Genomic DNA, 25,858 nt, shown 5'->3' on the forward strand with positions numbered 1-25,858 from the left:
GACCCAAAAAATAGTTCTACACAAACTTTTTCCAAATAAACGAATGTTTTTTTATTAAACAATGATTTTATATCTGAAAGGAAAAACAAAAAGAGTAACTTTTTTTTGTCTAAGTTTTATAATGAATGTTGTTCTCACATCACCTCTGGTTGGTGCCAATCATTTCTGAACCCAATATTTTCATGGATATTTTGTGTGAATCAAAAATTATTAAGGAAAAAACTATTGGGCATTAAAGGTCTTTTAACTAGCCGTTCTTGCATTTAAACACACCAGAATTTTGCTCAATTAAGAGAAAATAATTATTAACTCATTCACTGCCAGCGGTTTCCTTATCAGATAAGCCCTTCGCTGCCAGCATTTTTCAGTGTTTTTACTGTCTTTTTAAGAGTCACAGAACGTTGAGCGCTAGGATGATGTCAACGCCAAAACTACCAAAACAAAAAGGAGACTCACCTCTTACATCAGGGAGAATCTGCGCGTTTCCAGCGTTATTCATTTTTTCATAATCCGTTGTTGCATTGTGATCGGCAGAAGCTTTTCCGGTTTGCGCCTCACTTTTTTTACAGCAGCGGCCCAAAACGATCTCCTAACACATGCTTTTCTGCTTCCTGATCACGTGACGTGTGACGTACAAGGATGAAGATTGGCTTTAGAGCTGGGATGTTTGTTCTCACGGTGCAGGGGCTCGTTTCGATGCCCACACAGTAAAAAAGGGCAAATGACGACTTTAGTCATCACTGGCAGTGAAGAACGGTTGGATTTAAAATGACGACTTTTGTTGTCAATGACAGTTTGAATATGGAACAATTTTAATTTAAAAAAATATCGAAAAAAAATTAAAACCTCCACAGGATGTTTAGAGGTGTGCAGAATGAAGGTTTGGTATTTCCTTTAAAAGCTATATTTTAATCAAACTAAAATCAAATGTTTATTTTGGGTTTATGTTTACATCTACCAGCCAGTAGAGGACAAGTAATGGACAAAGCTGGAGAATAAGAGAATAACATCCAAGGGAAAAGACAAGATAGCATTTGTTTAATTTTTTTTTTCCACAAAAGACAATCCTGCACATGCTCAGCCTATTTCAGCCTGATTGAATGCTTGGTGCATGTATACTCATGACACTATCTGATCATTTCAGTTAGTGTCCATGTAAACAGAGATTTGGGATCTCGGATCAACCAAGATTTGAACCGGGTAAGGGAAATTTGACACACGTAAACGTAGTTGGTTGTATGGTGGGGTGGTGGACAACTTTTTTAAAAATTGTTTTGCATCTGAAAGTAGCTCCATATAGCTACTGACGCTTTATTTCAACTATAAAACCCTCTGTTTAGAGAAATCCATTCAGCTCTTTTCTACAGAAGAACAACACAGCAAAGTCTATCATTAAGATCTTACTTTAAAAAATCAGATTTTTCCTGCAGTCTGGGCAGGACTGGTAAAACTCCAGTGGCCTTTTAAATGTGCTGTGTTGGGGAGGTCACCAGCTTGATTTGGATAAGGATTAAAACATATTTTCACTTTTCACTGATTCTCTTCCAAATATGGATTGTTGCTTATTTCACGTTGCTTCTTTTTCTTGCGTAGCATCTGATTTTCTAGGTCAGAAATACAAACTGCACTTGTTTTATTTTATGTTGAAAAACAACTATAAGTTGTAATCTGAACACTTTTTGGAGTCAAATTTGGCAACCAAATGCAAAAATGACGATAACTCGGTCAAAACTGCAGATTTTGAGCAAAGATTTGGTGAGTTGCAAGCTGAGAGTCATTCACATCACACCCTCCGAGTATAGTTGTTTTTATGTACACTCCTTGAATTCTTGGACTTTAATTCATCTATGTCATTTTACCTTTGGACTATCAGAAGACATAAGAATCATCTGGGGTGAGTCATCACACTTGAGAACCTGGGAGTGGTTTAAACATGCTGACGGTCTATGTTGGTTCTGAGAAACATCTAACTTTTCAAAAGTTTGTTGAAATTTGAACAATTTCGTCCTTTTGGTGGTAATGCCATGGCACGGTTGTGTTAATGTCAAAGAAAGACAATTAGAGGAGTGTTGCTTTGTAGAGTCCTCAAAGGTCCTTGTCTGGGGGAAAATGACAGATTTCACCTCTGCAGTCAGGGGGGAGGTTGAAGGTTACAGTGAGGGAAGGCTGAATCAACATTTGGCGTTTCTTTCTGACCTTTCTTTCTTTTATCTCCCCTTCCTCATGTCCTGAAAGACAATATATTTATGAATTATTTATCCACGTTTGAAAATGTTAAACTTGTGACGTCCTTGTCCTGCGTCTTATCTCCAAGGGCATCGTAAAAAGCTGTAGAGAAAAAAATCACTAAAGTGTTGGAAAGTATGATCATAAAATAGCCTTCGACAGCAGTTAAATTACACCGGTTTGACAACAGTTATGCTTCGTGTTGGAGAGAAAAGGCATCTATAGAGGAATCATCAGCATTATGGCTTTTCTCATCACATTAATAAGCTGGTGGCGAAGAAACATTAACGGACGCGAACGACATTTAGTATATTTATAAGATGAGAAGATCAATTAGTGATTGATGCTAAATAATTCTCCTTTTCATCTATGCAGTTATAAAACAGGGTTTCATCTTATATCAGAGGAGTTTGTGAGTTTTTTTAGATCCAAATGGTGTAAAATTAAAGTAACACCTACAGTTTCCTGCTCTACCACCCTATTGGTTGAAAGTGGAGTTACAAATGCGTGCAGCCCGCTGTAGCTAGCGCTAACAATGAGCTAACACTTACATATGAACTAAAAAACATGAGAACTAAAACAATGCTGTTTGACAAAAATATTATAACTTACAAGTCCAGTACCAACAAAGCCAGGTCATCATCAGTTTGTGATTTTGTAGCCTCTTCGTCAATATTCACTCTGGTTTAGCTCTTTGCTTTGCCTCCAAAGACATTACTCTCTTACTTTTACTTCCAGGCTCTGCCATGATGCCAAGAAGCAATCTTCTTCTTCTTCTTCTTGTTCTTTCTATTGACGATCGGTGAACTTAGAATGCTAACCACTAGCATAACAGCTAACAGTCATAAAGCTTGTAAAGAGGTCCCTCTATAGGACACCTACTCGCTCCACAAAACTGACAAGAGCGGTTTTTAGTCAGCAGAGAGCTGCAGAGTGGTATGAATCACTGGTCAAGTTTCTAACCCAACAATCAATGAGATCAATGTTACAGCTCTAGCTTAAAGTTTAAAAAGCTAGTTAGTGTTACTTTAAATCTTCTACAGTCAGTTTTAAATGAGCACTACACCATTTCAGCTGAACATTGAAACAATGAGTTCATGATGGTGCTCTTAGCTCTGAAATGTAGCCGTCTTAGCTCCGATGCGTCGCTGCTTAACTGATCCTTGCTCAGTAGACAGTTATTGCCACACTTTTGCTGCCTGATGAGTTGTCCAGCGTCATCATGAAAGACTTACTGCACTGATTCATACAGACACAGCGCTCGGCATGTGTAGATTTATTTGTCCCTGTGCTGATTTATGTCTGCGTCTCACGTTTGCTAAATGGCAGCGAGAGTGAAAAATATGTTCCCAATGTGGAGAAAAGGAATCGCCGCTGTCGCTGATAATGATTCTGAACAAGTATGGAGCAATAAGCGTTATGGAAGGAAGGAGACAACAGCACATTAACCCCCTGATAGTAAACATCTCTTTATTATTTTTTTATTATCTTGATTATTTCTTCACAAAATGATTGTGCACATTACCAAGCTTCTTTTTTTTATCCCGTCTTCAAGCACCCGTTCTACCGTTGGGCACGCTGCAGCGTTTTTCCCTACGTTTCTTGTCATTTGTTTGCTAAAAGTATTTGTTTTCAAGATGAATTGCTGCGTTGGCAGGCGAGATGACAGCCTACACGAAGATGATTTTGAATTGATTTCTGAAATGTTGCAGAACGGACTAGTTGATGTGTACCACGAGACATGAATAATAAAAATTCTATTAAAAAGCTCTTGAATGGCTGACACTGGAATATTATTTGTGATGATTAATTTTCTTCAGTCATTATAAAAGGGAGTTGGCATCAGATTGCCTCTGACAAAATTGCTTTTCACTCCCTGGTGAATACCCTGGGTGTGCTTTTGGAGAGCACAAAACCATATTTTTCGGTGCAACATTATGTCAAGATAGGCCCTGGAAAAGACACGTGGCCATGTATCACCTTATTAGCACCATAAAAATCTCTGCTGCTCTAACTGCTTGGTTACTCTGCACCCATTTCACAATAAGTGCCTTTTTTTCTGTTTGTGAAAGCAAAATTGCCAAAGTAATTATGGGATTATAAAATAACCACTAAGTGACTGTCAGTGGTAGTTTTTCTTCCTCATAATGAACTTGATTAACTGCGTTTTAAAGGCGTTTTAGGCTGACAGTTTGTTGCTTCAAAGCTGTCGATACTTCTAAAGTAAATGATTCTACAGCAGCTGCTGTTGTCCAACTAATTAATTTTGTTCTGAATGAGTTCGTTATGCTTTTTCTGAGCACAACACTTTGCGTTTCTAATTATTTGTTATTTTCTGCACAACGGCAAACTGACTGCTGTTGTTCACACTTGTGTCTGCAGCACACACAAGTGTGAACAACAAAAGTCAACAGGTGCTTTTAAAAGATATGTGGAAGGTTTTTTTTTATTAATTTTCCTGGAGCATCTTTGTAAACTCTTGGGTGAAAACAGAATTTTAATAAATGTCTGTTTTCCTCTAAGCAATGTGTTTTTATTTTGATTTAGAGCTTTCTTTACGTGACAGCCCTCAGAATAAATTGTTCATATTATCAAAATGTTTGAAATTTTCCTCTGGAATCTAGCCTAGAAATCTAGACAAGCTGTAGCAAAAGTTACGTCACCGCTGGTCATTCTAGCCACGCCCCGTTGTAGCCTCAGCAGGTCTACATTTGACCCAAACAATTTTAGGTGGGAGGAAGCTCACTGTAGATGTCACAAACTGAGTGCTCGTCACTCATCCAGTCACCTCGGGGAAAGTCTGAGACAAGAGCCAATCGCTGCCGTTGCAGGACATCACCTGATTCGGGTGAGTGAGTGAACAGAAATCGTGGCCACCGCGTGCTGGCTCACACAGGGGAAGCCTGGGACACGCCGCTCCCGGCAGCCCAGGCGGATGTGCTGCACGCCGGCTTGGAATCGCTCACGGCTGGCGGAATGGGTGCGATGTGTGAGGTGGGGCACAGCTCCAGAACCCAAGTCAGACCACTCCCCCCTACATTTTGGGCTGCGTGGTGGCACATTTGTTAACTCTGTTGCCTCGCAGCAAGAAGGTTGCAGGTTCGAAACTCGACTGCAGCCTTTCTTTGTGGAGTTGCATGCATGCGTGGGTTTCCTCCGGGTACTCCGGTTTCCCCCACAGGTCAAAACATGCCCTATAGGTTTACAATTGTACGTCGCTTTGGATAAAGGTGTCTGCTAATTACATAAACATAAACATAGGTCGGGCCAATGACAGCGCTCTATGTTTGTAGAGAGCTGTTGGGTGGGCTTAACACCAGCAGAGCAATGGAGGGGACAGCAGCAGCTCAGGATGTAGAGCGGGTTGTCCAGTAATCAGATGGTTGCAGGCTTAATCTCGGCTCCCGCCAGAGAATGCTGCTGTTGTGTCCTTGGGCAAGACACTTAACCCGCCTTGCCTGCTGGTGGTGGTTGGAGGGATCGATGGCACCAGTGTTCAGCTGTCAGTGTGTCCCAGGGCCGCTCTGGCTACAATGGAGGTCTTCCAATGGAAGAGGGAGTTTGGAAACGTCACGTTATCGTGACAAAAATGTGTCTAAACTGTGAATTTCTGCAGCATTCATGTAGATTTTGTTCAAGTTTAGACACAAACTGTCTTCAGTATGTCCTAACTTTGTTGCAGTTAAAGCCTTTATCTCACTGGGCTGGGACTGTTGGTGACAAAGGGGACACACCTGCAGAGGCTACTCTGTTTCCTTGCATGAGTTGCAGAGCCTTGCTCTATAAATGTTCTCTATCACATGGTACTCATTTTAAACTTGTCCATTTGAATTGCATGCTTTTACAAAACGCAATATTTAATTAGCCAAAAGGATTCTCCGCACTCCCAAAGGCTTTGGACAGCCTGTAGGTCGTGGAGTCCAGCTTGACTTTCTACCTCAGCCTTGTCAGCCTGGTCATCACCCAGCAGCTTCTACACATCCTCTCTGTCCTCCAAATCGGTTTACTGGTGAAAACACAAGCGCTGGACTGATCCACGTTTGAAAGTGCCCATCTAAGTTTTTTTACATTAATCTCTCCACATACAGTGTAAAACAAAACAGTGGATGCTGCTGGGTGTGCATTCTCACCTTCCTCCTCTTGTTTTACTTCTTTTCAGAGCTACTCCAGTCAGGGCAGAGGCAGCAGCAGCAGTGGAGGAGGAGGAGGAGGAGGAGGAGGGGATGAAGACTATGAGATCCCCCCCATCACACCTCCAAACCACGTTGACCCTTCTCTGCTCCATCTCACAGAGCATGAGTCCGGTTACCCCTTCCACTCCCTGCCTCACAACGGTCTGCTCAACACCTACTCCTACCCCGAGCTGCCCGCCCTCATGATGTCCAATATGCTGGGTCAGGACACTCACCTTCTTTCTGGGCCTATGCACTCTGTGAGTATATCTCTCTGTATTTGTCTCTTCTTTAGCCGCGGGCCATTATGCAAGTCAAGCACTGTGGTGCAGTGGGCTATTAAACCTCACGGTCAGGGTGTTGGAAATCCGCCAGAAGTTTTTTTGTTTTGTTTCCTGAAGGTTTCACATGTTCCTCACATGGAACGTTCCATCTGTTTCGCAATGGTGTGATTTTATTTCATGCATTTTTCAAAACACAAACCCTCCTGAACACACAGACGGTGTCAGGAGAGCTACTTTAATAACAAATGCTGCAAAGCAATTCAGAAACGAAAGCAGAAAAATTGTACAAATTTTCATTTGCTGTGATCGGCAAAGCGGCGAAGGAGCAGAATGGTGGGATACAGTAGCGGGGCTCTGGTTTTGAGGAGGGGGATATCCCTTGTCAGCTACTTTCTCCTTTTCAAAGAGATGCTGAGGATTGCCCCCCCATACACACACACACACACACACACGCACACACACACACACACACACACTTCAGTGAAGCGACTCTCTCTTATGTTAAACACGCTTCAGACCGAACATGTAAACACCCCTGGCGAACACATTCAAATGCTTTAATCATAGAATCGAATCAAATGAATTATAGATGGCCTGCATGGTGAATTATTCAGAGATATATACTTTCATCTGACATAAATATTACTTTTTTTTCTCTTTTTGCCCTCTGTCATGAATATTAATGCTTTAATGTTAGCATCCATGGCATTTATCCTCCAATAATCAGGCCTTATGTGATTTTCTGAATCACACTGCATTCGTTACAGGCTTTTTATTTTGCTGTGGGTGAAGGCTAGGGCCTCCCTTATAACCAGTCTTCAGAAGTAGGTGCTGATGCTGGCTCCTATAGAGGTTTTATATTTTCTTTTTAATTAAAATAACGATTTAGCTGGTAATCTATGATGCATTTGGTGAAAATCAAAGTTTGCTTGAATAAAGTCGCAGAGTAGCCCCTTTTTTGGTTGTTTTGTGTGTTTTGGGAGTGAACAAAGAGGGCACGCCTGCCTCTTAAACAGCTTTTGTTTCACCTTTGCAATTATTTATTTTCAAATAGCCCTTCAGGGTAATGTTCCGTTTTCTTATTTCACACCCCCTTTTCTCATAAATGAACCGTCAGGGCCATAAATCATCGCACAAACAGAGACTTGCACACACTGTGAAAGGGCCAGAGATTTATGTAACACATTCATGTTTCCCACTTCCACATTTTAGTACTACTCTAGCAGAGGCTGGCTAATAATAGCCGCTATTAATATTTCTTGTTGCCTAGCAACCCCTGCAAGTAATAGCTTACTCTGGAAAAATAGATGACCGATAAGGAAGAAGGAGGGGTGGGGGTGCTGGTGCTGGGGAGGGAGGGTTCAATTCATTTATTATCTCCTGGGATAAGAGGAGCTTATTTCTGAGGCTCTGGAATAGGAAAGTAGGCAGTATATTGAGAAATATTTTAAAGCAATTGGAGATGACGTTATTTTCATTTTGCTTCCATTAGGGATGTTTCATTTGATGTTTCCCCAGCAAAGTCAATTAACCTTAATTTCATACTGATAAAGGTATAATAAGGAAGATTGAATTTATGTCTGCAGCCTGCTTAAAGAATAATAAAGGGGGATGGAAATAGGGTCTCTTGAAAGCCAGGGTCAGAAATGAAGAGCAAAAGCCTTTTCCTCCGTTTTATTGTATTGACTAAAGCCGTGCAATAAACTCAGAAAATTGGAGGAGATAGCTGAAAAACCAAAACTCTAATCATTCAGGGCGGGCTTCTTTTCACCGCCGTAGAAAAAAAAAAGAAGAAGCATGAAATGAAAAGTCGACAGTGTTACCTTTAGGATACACTTCTCTTCAATAAGAACTGTCCTTCAGTGCACATTTAAAACCTCCTACAACTACAAGCTCAGCTGGAGCAACAGATACGCTTCATCTCAGGGGATGTTGTTGCTGGTTTTTGTACATTTAGCCCGAGGCTAAAGCTCTGTAAACTTCACTCTGCTTTGGGATTCTCTTTTTCAGCATGCATCGATCCCACCGCAAACACAGTTAAATCATTACAGGATCCAGAGCCACGGATGGACCATCATCGGGCTGCACGGCCAAATAATTTCACGTCTGTTCGTCCTTGTAGCTTTTGGTCCTTAATTCACCTAAACTTTCCTTCTCAAAAAAATGCCTCCTTTGTAATTTTATGGAGCAAATCCACAAATTTTTATGTAATTGTGGCTCAAAATCAGCTGGTAGATGAAAAACGTGCTAAGTTACTTTTATTGTGGTTTTCTTTGATGTGTTTTTATTTACGTGTGACAGTTGAGCCTCCCTGCTGCTGCAGCTGAATGTTTTTCTCCATCATTTGCACTGCCAGTTTGAGCATTTCATGAACCTAAACCTGCAGGAATCCAGCAAGGTGAAGCAGCAACGCTGGCATTATAGATTATAGAGCTGTCCATCAGAAACGCTTCTACATGCTCGCACCCCCCCCCCCACCCCCCCACCCCCACGCCGCTGACCCGCTCCCGCAGCCGAGGATGACTGGATCCTGTGAAATTTAACAGGCTGTCGTGCCAGGCCCTGTTGCCGAGAGGGAGAATTCCCGTCTCACCCGGAGCTTTCAGGATTTCTGTCATGTCTGCGCCGGGGTAAGAGGTGTCACCCCGAGGTCTCGTGTTCGACAAGCCCCCCTAGATTTTCAGGTCTGGATGGTGGTTTCAGCTGGGAGGGGGTGGTTGTCAGCAAGATCCACCTCTTTGAGAAAGAATTTTGAAATAAATAAAAGAGGAGGTACCCTTGGCAGCAGTCGGTAATAAAGGGTCGTGGAGGCTTTAGGGGTGTGCCAGGGTGTTTAAATATTGAAACAGAGCACCTCCCCCCCACCTCCGCCCATCCCCGACCTCATTACCAGAATAACGAGGCTGGTTAGGGAGGAGGAAAGCCCCGGCTCATGAAAAAAATTAAAAAAACAGCTGTCGGTCGTTATTTGTCGTACATTCACTCCGACAGCTCCTGGTGGGAGTTTTGTTGTTAAAGATTTGGTTCTGGATGAATATTCGTGGCATGATGATGTCTGTCTAACACACAGTTTACAAGACATTCTTAACCCTCTGGAGGCAGGCGTTGCAGATTTGCAACAGTTGTAACCTACCTACCTGGTTACTCCACATAACGTATTTCATGAGCATTATTTAACTCCCTGAAGGACTTAGTTGTTTGTTCTTTTATCAAAACTTATTTCGAGCCTGAGAGGGTTAAACATGCTGCAGTCTCTAAAGAGACAACTTCAGCTACTTCTGAGCAGGAGAGCGCTGCAGAGCTACGTACAGGTCCTGGTGCAACAGCGTTCATAATAAAGGGGCAGTGCGCAAAACGTGCATCATTGGTTTGGTTTGAGGTAGCTTTTAAGAACCAATGAGCAGTGAAACTGTTTGCGCACAAAAAAAAAGAAATAAAACTAATGTTCATTTAAGTTTTTTGTTGAGTCAATATTTTAAAAAAGCGTAGAATGCCTTCTCCAGGTCAGGGATGAGGTCCTGCCTCAAGTGTCAGTGTCTCGTGGTCTTGTTCACGAAGGAGGGAAAGATGGATCCGGAGATCGTCAGGCGGATTGGTGCTGCACCTGCAGTGATGCCAGTGTTGTACCGGTCTGTAGTGGAGAAGAGAGAGCTGAGCCGGAAGGCAAAGCTCTCGATTTAGAAGTTGATCCACATTCCAACCCTCCCGGGTCATCTGGGAGGGGCTCGGAGTAGATCCGTTACTCCTCCACATCTAAAGGAGCCAGTTGAGTCCTGATGAGGTTTTTACAGTCACGTCCAACTGGGAGGAAAACTAAGGGAAGACTCAGGACACAATGGAGGGACTATGTTTCTCGGCTGGCCTGGGAACACCTTGGGATTCCCCCAGAGTAGCTGGCCTGAGTTGTTGGGGAGAGGAAAGTCTGAGCCTCTCTGCTTAGGCTGCTGCCACCACAACCTGACCCTGGATAAGCAGAGGGAAATGGATGGATGAATGGATTAAAAACCTTATTATAATTTGTTATTGTTTGACTCACTGAATATAGGAAATAAAGTATTTTAATGGTGTGACGTAAAACATCAAATCATCAAGCGGGCCATGATAAAGTTATAAAATAGAAAGATAATCTAGTCCAAGGTGTTAATTCTGTTAACATCTGCAAAAATAAAACCACTCAAATGTGTTTGCAGAGTTTTGTGTGGAATCATCTCCACTGCCTCAGGTGCACATCTTGTACGATCCATTTGAACCTTAAAAATTGCTTTTTTATTTGTTCCAGACTCAGTCTCCTACTAATGAGATAATCTAATAAACGCTGCCAAAACGTGTTGTTTTAGTTGGATGCTTGGTGCAGCTGCATTAATGGAGGAGTTCTCTTCTTTTTCTTTAAGTAAGTGAAACACTAGAATTTTTTTTTTATTTATTTATTTCATTCCAGGGTTTAGACATATCTCATATGACCTGCTTGCTCCGCTGCCTTTCACTTACATCTCTGCGATGTTCCCGGATAAATCACTCTTTTTTTTTTTTTTTTGCAACAGCAGAAACATTTTCTATTGCGACTTTTCATTTCCCAAAAAGACGGATGCCCTTCGGTGCTACGTACCACAACAGAGGTGAACAATGTGTCTAGTAGTTGTCAAAATAAATGACAGCTAGATAATTGGTAGGGCTCTCCTGCTTCATTTACACCGAAACAAATAGGCTTCCAAAGAGAATTGCTCTTTTAATAAGCAAAGCTTTGTTTTATGCTCTTTATTATGCACGCTTCAGTATGAAGCAATGAAGACAAACATTAATGGATTGAGCATTAAAAACAAAAATGCGCATTCGTTGCTGAGACATGCATATTCATGGCACTAATTCAAATAACCTTAGGCGATGGTTACGACTAATAAATATTTAAAACAGCATGGTTACAGAGATTTGAACACAGCATGATGTGTGAGTCTCTAAGATCATCATGTGTAAGGGTAAATAATTAGGAGTGGCCAAAACAGATTTCAGTGGTGATCAAAATGTTCCTCATGGGAGCATCAGTCGTGGACCACTGGCAAGCTGAAGGAGAGCGTTATGATGAGCAGGACAAACACATTCAAACAAACAGTTTTTAGTCAGAATGACTGTAAAATATTGATTGTCAAAGCCATTCATTTTCTTCGCTAGTGTTTCCTAATTAAACCGTTTATAAAAACAAATTCAAAACAAAATGTAATAAAAATCCTGATGACTTTCTGCTACATATCAAATTATTAATTCGATATGAATTTGTTAAAGAAAAATTTGAAGGGGATAGAATAGTACAGTGTGATTTTTTACATTTTTCTGTTGACAAATTCCACCATGTCTGCTACTTGAATGCAGAATCAAACTGTGCGGGAGTTATTTGCAACAGATTGGAGACACGGTAACCCTAAAACCTGATTTATACTTCTGCGTCGGGACGGACGCACGCAGCGCCATTATTTGTCCTTTCGAGGGCTCTCCGACAGGCTTGCAAGGATGGACGGTCGAGCTCCCTTTTCTAAACATCTGTCCGTCAAGACGGAGAACGCAAGCTTGTGATTGGTCAGGACGCCGCTGTCGTCTACAGCGCCGCCATTGCTCCCTCAAATATAAAAAAGCCGAAGATATCTAGCAGCAGACACGGAGAAGCTTGAAGAATACCTCGCAGAAAAACTCTAAAAATATGAACATTTTATTCCCCCGTGACTGGAGGAGTGAAAAGATGTGCTGCAAGCATTTTATTTGTGGACGAAAATGATGGGAAACGTGGGTTTAGAGGTGGCGAGCACATGAAGAGGTGGAGGAGTACGAGTGACAAAATTGTCCATGTTAAAAGTCTCCTAAGTAAAAAAAAAAAACACAACATAAACACACTATCTTGGACCGGATACAGGACAGGATACCACAGAACAGCGCTGCGCCCTCTGTTGTCCTGGCGGGGATCTGCTTTGCGACACTCCCCAGGAGACGGAGAGGTATGAGGGCAGATTGTCTCCATCCGTGTGTGCATGTCTCTCCCTCATGGAGCTGACGGAGAAGTATAAATTAGGCTTAACCCTCTCGAAGTTTACTCACATTTGTTGAACTTTGTTGCTCAATGACTTTACATCAGAGGTGGCACCAGGCAGTAGCTCGGGGGTGCTACAGCAATGGCCAGATTAGGACAGCCAAGAGATTAGCTACCCAAAGTTTTGACCTACACACACTCCCCCAACAAAAATTCACCTTAGTACGCTCCAACGTAGAAAAAGTGGATGGTTCATTTTAGATCAGCGCCTTCTTACACTCTCTGAGCAACTGTATAGCTACTGCAGAGAAATAATCCTTGCACCAACCCTGCATTACGTTAAGAAGGGTTTGAGACAGGTTTCACATGCATGCTGACTAATAATATTAATAAAAAGTATGGCACCGTAAGAGTCCATCCATTGACCCGTTTTCCTCCACTTATCTGGGGTTGGGTCGTAGGAGCAGCAGCCTAAGCAGAGAGGACTTCCTCTCCCCAGCCAGCTGGGCCAACTCACCGGGGAAATCCCACGGTGTTCCCAGAGACATAGTCCCTCCAGCATGTCCTGAGTGTTCCTTTAGGTCTCTTCCAGTATGAACGTGCCCGGAAAACCTCAATAGGGAGGTGTCCAAGATGCCTGAGCTACCTCAACTGGCTCCTCTCGACATGGAGGAGCAGCGGGTCTACTCCGAGCTCCTCCTGGATGACTGAGCTTCTCACCCTATCTCTAAGGGAAAGCCCAGACACTCTATGGAGAAAACTCATTTTGGCTGCTTTTATCCACAATCTCATTGTTTTGGTCACTCCCCAAAATTTGTGACTATGGGTGAGGATTGGAACGTAGATCGACCGGTAAATCAAGAGCTCTGTCTCTCAGCTCAGTTCTTTCTTCACCACAACAGACCGGTACAATACCCATATCACTGCGGACGCAGCATCAATCCATCTATTGATCTTGCGCTTCATCTTTCCCTCAATCGTGAACAAGACCCCAAGATACTTAAACTCTTCCAGTAGAGGCAGGACATCGACCCTGACCTGGAGAAGTCATCCTACCCTTTTCCGACTCAAGACCATGGTCTCGAAATTAGAAAAGCTGATTCTCATCGCAGCTGCTTCACACTCAGCTGTGAACCGCTCTAGCAAAAGAGATCACTGTCTGGAGAAGCCAACAGGACCACATCATCTGCCCTTCATCTGATGCAGAGAAATTGAGGACCCTTGCAAATATTTCAAGACATATTTTAAAGTCTTTATTAACGTGAAACTGACACTGCTCACTAGCAAGGGTGGCTTGATTTTCAGTTTCTGCTGCTGTAATGTTTGAAACACAATCCTAAAACTAAGGTAAAACCTGTATGATCGACTAAACATGTTTACCAGCACTTTGAAAAAGCTCATCACCAGTGCACACTGGAAGCAGGAGAATCCCATCTTGGCCTCTTAAAATGGCCAATGGCTGCTTCTTTCTGAGGGATCAGTATGGTGACTCGTCCTCCTCGCCTTCACCGCAACGCTAATTAGGCCCACCACAAAGCCAGCCTGTGGGGATAATGTCCCATTATTAGAGTCATTTGTTTCAATTAACCGCTCTGTGATTCTACAATAGCACTGTGCAGCCCCGCGCAAAGAAGCCATTACTCTCACCCAAGGAACCAGTGAGGTCTGAACCAACAGAAACGTATGGATACCCGCTTCTGCTAGCTGTTTTACTGGCAATCAGAGATAGATAAAAATAGTCCTTCCTACTTTCAAAAGTATTTGAAGAAATGTGTGTGTTGGAGACAAAGAAACATTTGTGTTGAAACGCCCCTGGGCCTTTCAGGGAAGTCAGATCTTTGCAAGAGTTTTTGACTTGAGCTTTAACCACTGAGAACTATATGTTCGTGTTCCCTTTTATATGCTTAGAGCTTTGTGGTGGACTGAATTACCATCCTGCTATATACTTATGGAGCTCTAGACATTTTTAGACTACAACCAGGTTTCTTTCTGAGCAGGAACCTCTATTTTCTCTTCAACTCGTGCATTTACTCTCTTTACCCTAAAGTCTTTGTGGTGACTCTGAAGATTTTTTTTCTAGCGCATTTTAATCACATCTGTGGACAAAGAAAGCAGATTGCTTCGACAGCAGTTCCCCACTACCCTATCTGGGAATTGTAAAATGACAGTTGGCCATTGCCACAAACAAGCAATCCTGATAAAAGCTGTTAGTGCTGTTTTGCACTTGCATAGTTCCTGCTGTTGGTCACAGCTGGAGGCTGAAAGAGCCAACTGGTTCCAGATTCCATAAAGCATGATTATAATAGAGATTATCTCTGTGATTTATTGCCTAATGTGAGAGGTATAACTCTGAGGAACTCTGTATGAATGGAGTTGGATGAGCGTGAATGTGCAAGGCCAGATTTTTTGGCTATCTCTTGCTAAACTCCCATCTTTTCTGACCATTTTCTTACTTTTATCAGTCAACAAATGCTCAGTGTTTCTATACATTTGACCGCAGAATCACAGTGATGTGCATCAACTCCAAATGTCTCTCCAATACAACGTTTCAGCATACTTTTTGGTCCTTTCACCACTAGATAATGGAAACTTCGATTGATACCAAGCGGTTGCTGCCCTGTGATGCCTCTGTTGCCAGGCTCTCTCATTGGCTTTCTCCCCCTGCTGTGCACATGTTTACAAAGAGACATCACCAGCTCACATTAAAGGGTTCAAGTGTTCCCCTCAGGCTGTTGCTATGGAAATAACTCTGCAATGGTCGCTCATTTCTGTTTGATTAATTGTTTTTTCCTTTCTGTTGTGCTGCCCCTTCCAAGACCTCATCATGTGAACGCATTATCTGTAAAACAAACAATCAAACCAGATTAATTTGTTCAGCTGTAACATTTTGTTCGAGTTGTGGGTATTTGTAATTTTGTTGTATTATAATTGAGTAAACCTTGCTTTTAAAGCCATACAAACATAAAGACATCCTTTTCCCAGACATACCTGGACAGAAGATAAGCTTTTTGCCTTTTTCCCTTCTTAAATTGCACCGTGTAGCGCTGAGCTACAGCAACCCACTGGGGCCAATTAGGATGCCAGCAAAGCCAGGAAGTGCATAGCAGATGCTTTTGCCACTACGTGTTTATTAAAATCCAATCTGCGAGGGCCCCTCCAACAGCTCGTTAAACTACCGTTAATCTAATTAGCTCTCACTTGCCACTGTTTTCACCACATTACCAAATACAAGGGCCTCGACTTGCAATTTAGGCTGATTAAGTGGGTCCAATGTTGTTAGGCAAAATCCTGAGGAGGAGCTCCTTGGAGCTGTCAGTCATCATCTAATGTCAAATAAATCAAGTGGTGGCTTTGGGCTTTCGTTCAAATGAAAATATTTGCAATTTGGATGTTTAGTAATGCAAGCCATCCAGTCTGAGAGAACTCCACACAAGAAAGATTATGTATGTTTGTAGTGGCACCGGCAGCAAATTCTTTTCTACATCAGGTCCATACAAGTCCAGCTGATGACCTTTCATGTATTTTAGATTGTAATCTTGAATCTAGACTTCCGGTTCATTACTGTTTGTGCTGGGTTGTGGTTTTTTTTTTTTTTTTTTTTTTTTTTTTTTGATGAGTGCTGCTCTCTGGGTCGGTGCCTGGTTCTACTCAGAGATCTTTGCAGCGACTTTGACATGCAATCCTTGCATGTAGACGGGCAGCCTAACTCAGAGCTGTAATTGCTTCCAGATGAAGGGGTGACTGTTTATATTTTAGGACATATTTTAACTCATCAAGACTTCCCTGTAAAGGGTGACTGTTTATATTTTAGGACATATTTTAACTCATCAAGGCTTCCCTGTTGCATGAGATGATGGAAGACTTCAAGACGAGACGCACACAGTGGTGATTGTAAAGTAGTCGAGGAAGTACAAGATAAGAAGGCCTTTATAAACTGAAACTATATATACACATCAAAAAGCAACTTTGCTTTGCTTTACCAATCTTCTTGTGTTTTTTTTTTAATTCCATTTGTGGTATATACAGACACTTTTAGTTCATAGAACCGTTTGGCTTTGTTTACATTCTCAACCTGAGTGCCAGCGTTTTACGAGACAGCATTACACACAGGTGCGCTCTGAAATGCTAGCTGTTATGTATATAAATGCTTAAAGTGTTCTTTCAAAACCTAAATGTAGCTCCATATGATCCTGTTAAATAAACATAACAAAGATTTTACCATTTTTCCCCAAATCTCACCCCAGCTCATTCGGTGTCTAGTATCTTGGCTAGTAGAAGCTAACCGTTAGCATTAGCAACTCTACAACATGACATAACTCCTTCAGGCTTGTGGCGATAAAACATCAAAGTTGCAGAGTGAAAGAAGGTAGTGGAAGAGTTGCATTGCTTTTAGCCAATCAGAGAAGAGGTGCCCGAATTTCATGAATTAAAATGAGTAAGACACAACATCCTGCCGTTTTCTTCCCCCACTCCTCCAGCTAATTTCTACATCCTGAACCAGACGTTCCAGAGCTTCTTTTTTTCACAGAGAATGACTCAAAAGGTGCTCATTCAGACTGGAGACCACAGCTAATTTGTTGAAAAAAAAAGATAGAATGAGAGCTTTAAAAAACACCATTGTTAGCATGAATTGTCCTGTTGTCTTTGTTGTTTTTGTCACTGTAGGTTTTTAGTGAATCACAGAAACACATTAAGATTAATTCAAAAATAATTATCATCTGTGCAAAATGTTTCAAGTGTTTGTTGACTTTTACTTTTGGGATGAGAGTTACTTTCAGCTACCGTGTGCAGGTGTTTATAATGGAGAATCATGGAGCGGATTTCCTGCCTGGCTCCAAAAGGCACAGAGGCAACGTTAGCAACCAGCTTGTGAATATAATGGAATATTTAACCGCTAAACAGCCAGATATTTCCCCAAGGAGAAGGTGGGAAGCTAAATGCACAAAGAAAATTGGATTCAGATTCATCAGGTGAACAAGAGGCCACGAATAAATGAATAATTAGGCTGCTTTATTTCTGCTGTATGTGGAAATATGAAAAGCATTGCAGTCAGCATCAGTACTTAATAATGACAGAATGTAAGCTTTTACAATCTGTCATAATATCAGAAGTTGTGTCAAAAACAAAAGGAAATCACACGATATAGGTTTTGAAAGTGGTATCCATGCATGAGATACAGAGCACTGCATTACTAATTCATTAAAAAAAGTAATTTATCTGTAACATAAGTAGAATTAGGCATGAATATGAGGTTTCACTTTAGTAAATGTGATATACCTTGGATATTCTATTGTATTTTTAAATTAGTTAATTTATTAGACCATAACTATGTTGACATCTGCTTTGATATTCACCCAGACTGTAATTGTGATATGTTACTATTGCACTGATGCAAAAGTTACTTAAATTTCTCATTTCATAAATTAGTCCCTCCTTGTTCCCAATATAAAATCAGTTCAATGAAATTTGAAGATCAGACATATAAGATTGATTTTCAGGCCTCTGCAGATAGTTGTGTCTGTGAAATATGGAGCATATTTACACTATTGCATTTATTTTTTCATCATATTTTATTATGAAAACACAGAAACTCGATTTTACCCTTCTACTATCTTATCCATCAGTGTCCAACAGAGCAATGCATTAATCATTTATTGTGTAAACGTTGTTCTAATGAATGTCTCGAGAAGCTTTTGATGCAATACAGAGAATGTTTTTACTTTTTGTCGATGAAAAGTGAAGACATGACACACGGTCTTGGTGCTTTTCAGGGATCAAATGATTAATTACACCTTATGTGTTGGAAAATGAACACATGAACATGCAACAGGATGGGAAATAACGACATGAATCAACACCTGGAGGAGTTCTATTTTTATTTTTGCTTACATGGAAGGAGTGGGGCTTCAAACCTATACTGGAACCAGCCACTAGGGAGTGCTCACCACACATCAGCTCTAACATCAGGGTTGCATTGCCAGCTTTTATACATGCTGATGCTTCAGTGAACTCTTCACAACGATCTTCAAGAAATAAAGTACATGATGAACTTTTATTTGTTTAAACTGTTTGTGATTTATTTACTTACATTTGTGAGTAAAACTCCTGATCAAATGAGATAAGATTCATTTCTAAACTGCTGTTTTTAAGAACTTTACACTTGAGTTATGAGGCTTATAAGTCCTTTATTAGGATAGCTATAACAGTTATATGTGAAGAATATGGATTATGATGTTTGAATAACTGAGTATTTTCACAATATTTTGGTTGTAAATTTTAAACAATGCATGTGTAAGGTCATGTTTATGCTTTTTTTTTAATTGATTTAGTAGACCAGGGATTCCCTAAGTGTGGTGCGCGGTGGGGGTGCGAGAGCTGCCGCTAGGGGGTGCGCGAGGTGAAAAGTGTAATGGCTGCGGAGCTCAGAGAAGTCTGTCAAAAGTCACCATTAGCGTAGCCAGAAACTCATTTGTGGGTGGGCCTAAGAAATAGTAAGTGGGCCCAATAAACGTAATTGAAAACAAGTATATTTTGATTGTGTGTGTGTGTGTGTGTGTGTGTGTGTGTGCGTGCGTGAGTGCGTGCATGCGTGTGTGCGTGCGTGTGTGTGTGTGTGTGTGTGTGTGTGTGTGTGTGTGTGTGTGTGTCCTCCCATGTGCCCAAGCTTCATAATAATGATGCTCTCCAAGCTTCAGCACTCTGACCTGCGCACGCTGTCAATAGCAAGATATGTTCCATATTTGATCATTTTTAACGATGTTGGAGAAATCTGAAGGTGGTGAGTCATTCTGGCAGATTGTAATTAACATACTGTCTCATGCAGGTGTTCTAACATTGTAAACCTCACACACAGAACACACAGAACATTGTGGATGTAACAAATAAATCAAGAAATGATTCCCATCTGAGCATTTTAGCATTATTATGTTATTATATTAGCACACTGACTGTGGGACAGCATTCTCAACGTGTCAGGCTATTAACAGCGCGCTGAAGATCTGAAGTTCAGAGTGCGTCTGTCAGAGGTCAGACGCGTTCCAGCGGAACCACGGCTCACGGGTGCACATGTGAGCACATCTGGGCTGGGCAGAAGTAATTTTACAACATTGGTTTAAATTGCGCCAATAACGAGACGCGGTGACTGGAGCGGCTCATGGAGCTGTGCCGTACGCACACACACACACACACACACACACACACATACCGATTCAACAAGCGCACGCTGCGCCGTCAGACTGAAGGCAGAAACGAGCGCTGCCTCCTCCGTGATAAAATCTTTTAAGAGGTTTTATAACAACATTTTTCATTCAAGGTCATATTAAGATATTAGCTTCTATTTTGGGATGACGTATTAAAGTCGAGTCCGCTCCAGCCAGTGACTCCTCATGAACCTGACTACAACTCATGTTACTGCAGCATTTGTTATTCCAGTCCGCGTGGCAGTGGATCGCAGATTCAGCTACACCATAAGACAGCAATAAGTCGGTCTGAGGCAAAAGTGAACCTCATGGCTATTATTACGTCCCCGGCTCTCTAGGAGAGATGAGGAGGGGAGTAATAAAAGTAGTGTGTGGGTGAAATAATAATCAACGTGCTGTGTCACTTAAAAAACAAAGAATTTTATTACAAAACATGGGATATTTACAAAGAACCTAAAAACAATACTAGATACAAAACTGAAGGAGCAACATTCGAAAGGGGAGATGACGTAAAGCGCCAACCCAGAAGGGGATGGTGATAAACAACCGAGAGTATCAAATTTTATACAAAAAAAGGGGAGATCCGAGGTCAAAAGTCTAAAGCCAGTCCGAAGTCAAATTACCAAATGGTCTATTTCCAAAAGTCAAATTCCGAAGTCTTAACAAGCTGTATCAAAAGCAAACGGGGAGAAGAGAATAGTGCAAACTCTGACGAATCGACACTACCCTTGGATCTTCTCGTAGACTGAGGGAGGAGAGCAGCTCTTAACAGCTGCTCCCTGATTACGAGCGATTACTGACACCTGGCACACCAGGAGACAGGCGAGGCAAAGGCCACTGAGGCCATCTTGTGGCTGGAAAGGGACACGGCACGTAACAGCTATAGCTTTTCCATCTTTTCCCTATAGACATTTGATTACGCACAAGTACGTGACCAGTTCAGGTTTACGCAGAGCAGAAGGAAGGATAGAGCTCTGGCCACAGGTTAAACACTCCTGCTTTAAGAAAACCATTAAATTGCATTGTTGATGTGCTACCTGGGCACTCTAAATATTTATTTAAAATTAAATCAAAGGAAATTGTAATGGTATTGAATGTTTATTAATTACTATTTCAAAAATACATAATACATAAACATAAAAATGAAAGTGATGGGGAAAAAGGTCAATCATATTTTTTTAACCCTGTCTGTCGAGTGACTGTTTAGCGTGACGTCTGATTTTGTCATTTATAAATATTATATATATATATATAGCCATGCCCTGATGTGGGGCTGGAGGGTGCGTCGACATGGACATAGAAGGGGTTGCGCAGCTAAATAAGTTTGGGAACCACTGTAGTAGACTATTGAGCTTTGTACCAGCATTGTGTTTTGGAGTCTCTGTGTTCTTTCTTTTAACTATGATGATGCACGCAGTAAATGTTGCTTCTGGACATTTTAATACGCTCTCAAACTGCAACCTGCTTTTATTGTGTCATTTTTACATCTTTTAACCTCTGCTGCTCTCCGTGTCTGCACCAGTTCTGTTCTCGTTATCTGTCCCCTTCTTCCCACATCAGCCCCTCCCTGCCTTTATCTGTCTTCTTTACATTAACTCAGTCTCTTTTTCATTTCATCTCACTTTTTTCCCACTTCTCTCCCAGTTGCTTTCACTTCCTCATTCTCCCTCCCTCACTCCATTTCTCTCTTTTCCTCTGCTGTTTTGATAGTGATGCAGTTATCAGGCTGTCAATTCTAATCTTGTCTTGCCAGTGCAGTGCTGTCCATTCAGAATTACAGCTACTCTCCCTCCTCCTCTACTCCTCCTGTGCTCCCTCCCCCTCTCTTCACTTACCATCTCTTTCTCTCTCAGACAACAGAAACGCTGATGGGATGAGCAAGCAAAGGCTGACACTGTAGTTCAATCTTTTTCTCCTGCTAAATTAGAAAGCTGTGGACGAAATATATTTAGACCTTTCTGCTCTGCAAAGGACATTCTGGTCTTACCTGGTAACAGTTTATTTGCTATTAAGCTGCATTGCAGATTTAAAAGGGTGGCTCTTTTTTGCACTATAAATGTCAGCATCTAAATGCTTACCTGGAGAGAACTTGACTGGAGAAATTTTGGCAACATTTGTAAGGTGCTGTGCTTTCATAAGATGCACATTTTATTATGTTTTACATGTTTTTTGTTCCTGTTTTAGATGTAGCACATGATAGATTCAGTTATAGTGCACAAATCAGCCACAACATGGATGGTCTTCCATTATGTGAGGTGCATTACAATAGATGGACTATGGTTCTGAATGTGCACATACCCTCCATTTTTAGGTTGTGGCGGTTAACCTTTGCATTTCATGGTCTTCTCCAATGCTACACGGTTTATCATTTTAGTTGAAAAGGGAAATGTAGAGTCAGTGATGAGAATATAGCCACACTGCGGGGGCCTATAAGAGCACCAGCATGGCTTTGAAATCTTAAACTAGCACCAAACAGTTTCCTGCTCCTAAACCCTACTGGTTGAAAGTGGAATTACAACTGTCGTAAACAAACTTGCTGCAGCCTGCTATAGCTAGTGCTAACACAAGCCAACTACTACTAAAATAAACCATGAAGTAAAAAAGATCGACACTGTTGGACAAAAAATATTATTACTTACAAGTTCAGTAGCAACAAAGCCAGGTCACCATCAGTTTGATTTTGTAACATCCTTTAGCTTCCTCAAATTAGTGTTGGCCGTTCCGATGTCCGCTCTGGTTTTAGCGCTTTGCTTCGCCTCCAAATACATTGCTCTCTTAATTTTACTTCCAGGCTCCACCATGATGCCAACAGAAAAAGAAAACTTTTTTCTTCTTGTGCTTTGAATTTATGATCCACGAACTGAAAATGCTAACTGCTAGCATTACAGCTAACAACGTAAATGTAGTTAATAGGTCGTCGTAGGACACCTACCCGCTCCACAAAACTAGTGCGGTTTTTGGTCAGCAGAGAGCTACAGAGTGTGTCAAATATGAAACTTTGGTCAAGTTTCTAACTCAACAATCACTGAGATCAATGTTAAAGCTCTAGCTTAAAGTGAAAAAAAACTATTGGTTGATACTTTAAAATAAGGTTAAGCACCTAGCCAACACCCCATCACACCATTAGCTTTGAATTAGAATAGCAGCACACACACACTTAGAGAAAAGGAAGAAGAAAATAAAAAAAAGTTACAGGCAAACACACATAGGCAATAAGCTATTATTGTAACCTTCAACCATAAAAACAACGAATAAAAAGGAAAGTTGTGTGTACAGAACTATGTAGCTTAAGGGACAAAGACATACATCAGGTATTGCACAAGTACTGAACACATACTGAATTTTGCATTAATGTTATTGAGTAACATGATAATGCCAGTACCAGTTAAACTGAGGAGTTATACACTCCTAAGGCAGAGGGGAGGAATGACCAATAGCAGTGTCCTGTTTTACATCTGGAATGTCTTAGTCTGCCACTGAATAACCTGTCCATGGCCTACACAGTGGGATGCAGTGGGTGGGAGGGGTTTTCCCCAGCATCCTCCTTTCACACATCTCCTTAACTGAATCTAGTTGACCGCCCAGAACTGAGCTAGCTTTTTTAACTATATCTTGTTCAGTCTTTTCCTGTCTTGGTCAGAGCTGCCTGCGGCCCAACAGACCATAACAGAGTGGATATCAGAGCCAACAACAGAGTGATGAAAGGATTTTAGCAGATTGGAATAAACTCCAAAGAACCTCAGACTCCTTAGGAGGTGGAGGTGGCTTTGGCCTTTCTTATGCAGAGCATCTGTGTTGTTGGACCATTTCAGATTACTGTTGAGGTGAACACCCAGGTACTTAGAGATATCCACCACCTCAATGTCTGCACCCTGGATATTTACTAATGAGTGAGGAGGAGTGTTTCTCTGAAAGTCAATCACCATTTCCTTTGTTTTACTGGTGTTCAAGCAAAGGTGGTTATGCCCACACCTGTCCAAAAAGTCTATGTACTCCAGGTCATTCCCCCCAGACAAATGGCCAACAATGGCCGAGTTAGCATGGTTGTCTGCTTGTATCTGCATCATGATGCTGTTTGAGGAAGTTGTGCCTGACCATTCATCTGTCTCTCTCACAATGCCTAAAAAGTTAGACCTCTAAAACTACAAGTTCCAGAATGCACTGGGGCAGGATGCCCTCTCACAAGCCCAGCAGCCTGTCTTCTCAGCTGCAGCTGTCATCTCACTGATCCTGCTCCATTCAGTCTTGAGAATGCTCACAGCTTTCCACGACTGCGAATGATGATGTCAAGTGTGTTCCTTGAGCTTGGTCCCATTCCCGTGTTAAAGGGAGGAGGCTTGGGTTTGATTAGCAACTAGTAATGATAAAGATGTCAAAAACTTAACACAAGAGATTATAGTAGCATCAGTCTAAAATATCCAAAGTAAACATCAGGATTTTAGTAGGTTAGATTAAAAGAACTGCAGCCCTTCTCCATGTTGGATCAATAGAAATCCTCAGAGAATAAGATATCTCTTCAGTGAAGGCTTTAGAAAGTAGACCAGACTGTTTCATATGAATCAGGAGCATAAAGATCTTCTTTTCTCAGTTTATAAAAACTGAGCTCGTTACTTTTCTCTGCAGCTAAAGAAAAACAAAACACTGAAAAAATGCTGGATATTATTGCAGTTGTGGGAATATTTCACTACCGTTAACCAGCATTAAGTCATGGCAGCAGATTCAGTGGATATCTTTCACATCAAGAACATTCTTTGTGCTTTTGCTTTTATTATGAAGAGCACAAAACATTTCATTTCCAAGTGATTAAGTCCTAAAACAAGTCTGCGACCTGCAGCTCCAGAGCCACAAGTGGCCCTTTGGACTCAATGAATCTTAATAATTTTGGCAACAAATGATAAATAATAAATGATAAATGACCCGCACTTGTATAGCGTCTCTCAGAGTAAGGGCTCCAAAGCGCTTTACACTACAGTGTATCATTCATCCATTTACACACACATTCACACACTAATGATGATGAGCTACGATGTAGCCACAGCTGCCCTGGGGCACACTGACAGAGGCGAGGCTGCCAAGCACAGGTGCCACCGGTCCCTCCGGCCACCACCAGCAGGCAAAGTGGGTTAAGTGTCTTGCCCAAGGACACAACAGCAGAATTCTCTTGTCCGGAGCTGGGATCGAACCTGCAACCTTTACATTACTGGACAACCTGCTCAACTTGTTGAGCTACTGCTGCCCAATGATGAAAAACTAACTTGTGTTTTTAATTATAGATTTAATAGTAATTGCAGTTTTAAGCAAGGGCACATAAAAGTCAATTATTTACAGTTTTTTTTTTTAATAAAATAAGTCGTGTTGAGCCTTCTTCACAACATTTTATTCTTTTCCCAGGCTTATTGAAATTTAAATGCATGTTCCTCAACCAGAGAATAAATAAATTTTTTATTCAACGTTTAAAAAAAACTATTGGTTGATACTAAAGGTCTTCTTTTTTTCTCATTGACTGTTACTGTTTATAGCTTTTATGTGTCATTTGTGTTCACATGAATTCACGTGAATTTTCCTGGATATTATTGAGCCTTCTGTGTTTTTTTCCTGTCTCTCCATTAAGTTTGTCGTCAGTTTGTTCTATTTCACTTCAAAGACTTGGTTGAACAGATGTTCTTCCAAATGTCGGTCTTCTGCCTCATTGCCTAAAAGTGAAGGGTGATTATTTTTTAATGAAACCACACGTGTGCACACATGTGCACGTGTGTGCACGTGCAATGATTGTAACCTGTAATCCGTGGAACATACAAAAAATTAGGTTGCAGAATGGGAACCTTCATTAATTTCTGCATCTCAAAAGCCATTTTGAAGTTTTTTTGTAGTTGCTAAATGTTTTCCTGGACCTTGAATTTAGATGAGTTCATTTCATGCAGCGTGTTGTTTGGTAAATGCTTCCACCAAACCAAAGCCCTTTTC

The 25,858-nt window shown here is 41.3% G+C and overlaps 1 protein-coding gene across 5 annotated transcripts in view; it reads left to right on the forward strand.

The window, feature by feature from the left end:
- Nucleotides 1-25,858, forward strand: part of LOC107390723 (TOX high mobility group box family member 2) — a 117,511-nt gene that overhangs the window by 75,560 nt on the left and 16,093 nt on the right. For 4 of the 5 annotated variants that reach the window (XM_054745796.2, XM_054745795.2, XM_054745798.2 and 1 more), the window contains one exon: nt 6,386-6,658. The exons of the other annotated variant lie outside the window; for it this stretch is intronic. In XM_054745796.2, the coding sequence (XP_054601771.1) occupies nt 6,386-6,658 (273 nt within the window). The remainder of the gene's footprint in view (nt 1-6,385; nt 6,659-25,858) is intronic. 5 annotated transcript variants of the gene reach the window in all.

This window comes from Nothobranchius furzeri, chromosome 15 (assembly GCF_043380555.1).
Source record: "Nothobranchius furzeri strain GRZ-AD chromosome 15, NfurGRZ-RIMD1, whole genome shotgun sequence".
Taxonomy (NCBI): Eukaryota; Metazoa; Chordata; class Actinopteri; order Cyprinodontiformes; family Nothobranchiidae; genus Nothobranchius; species Nothobranchius furzeri.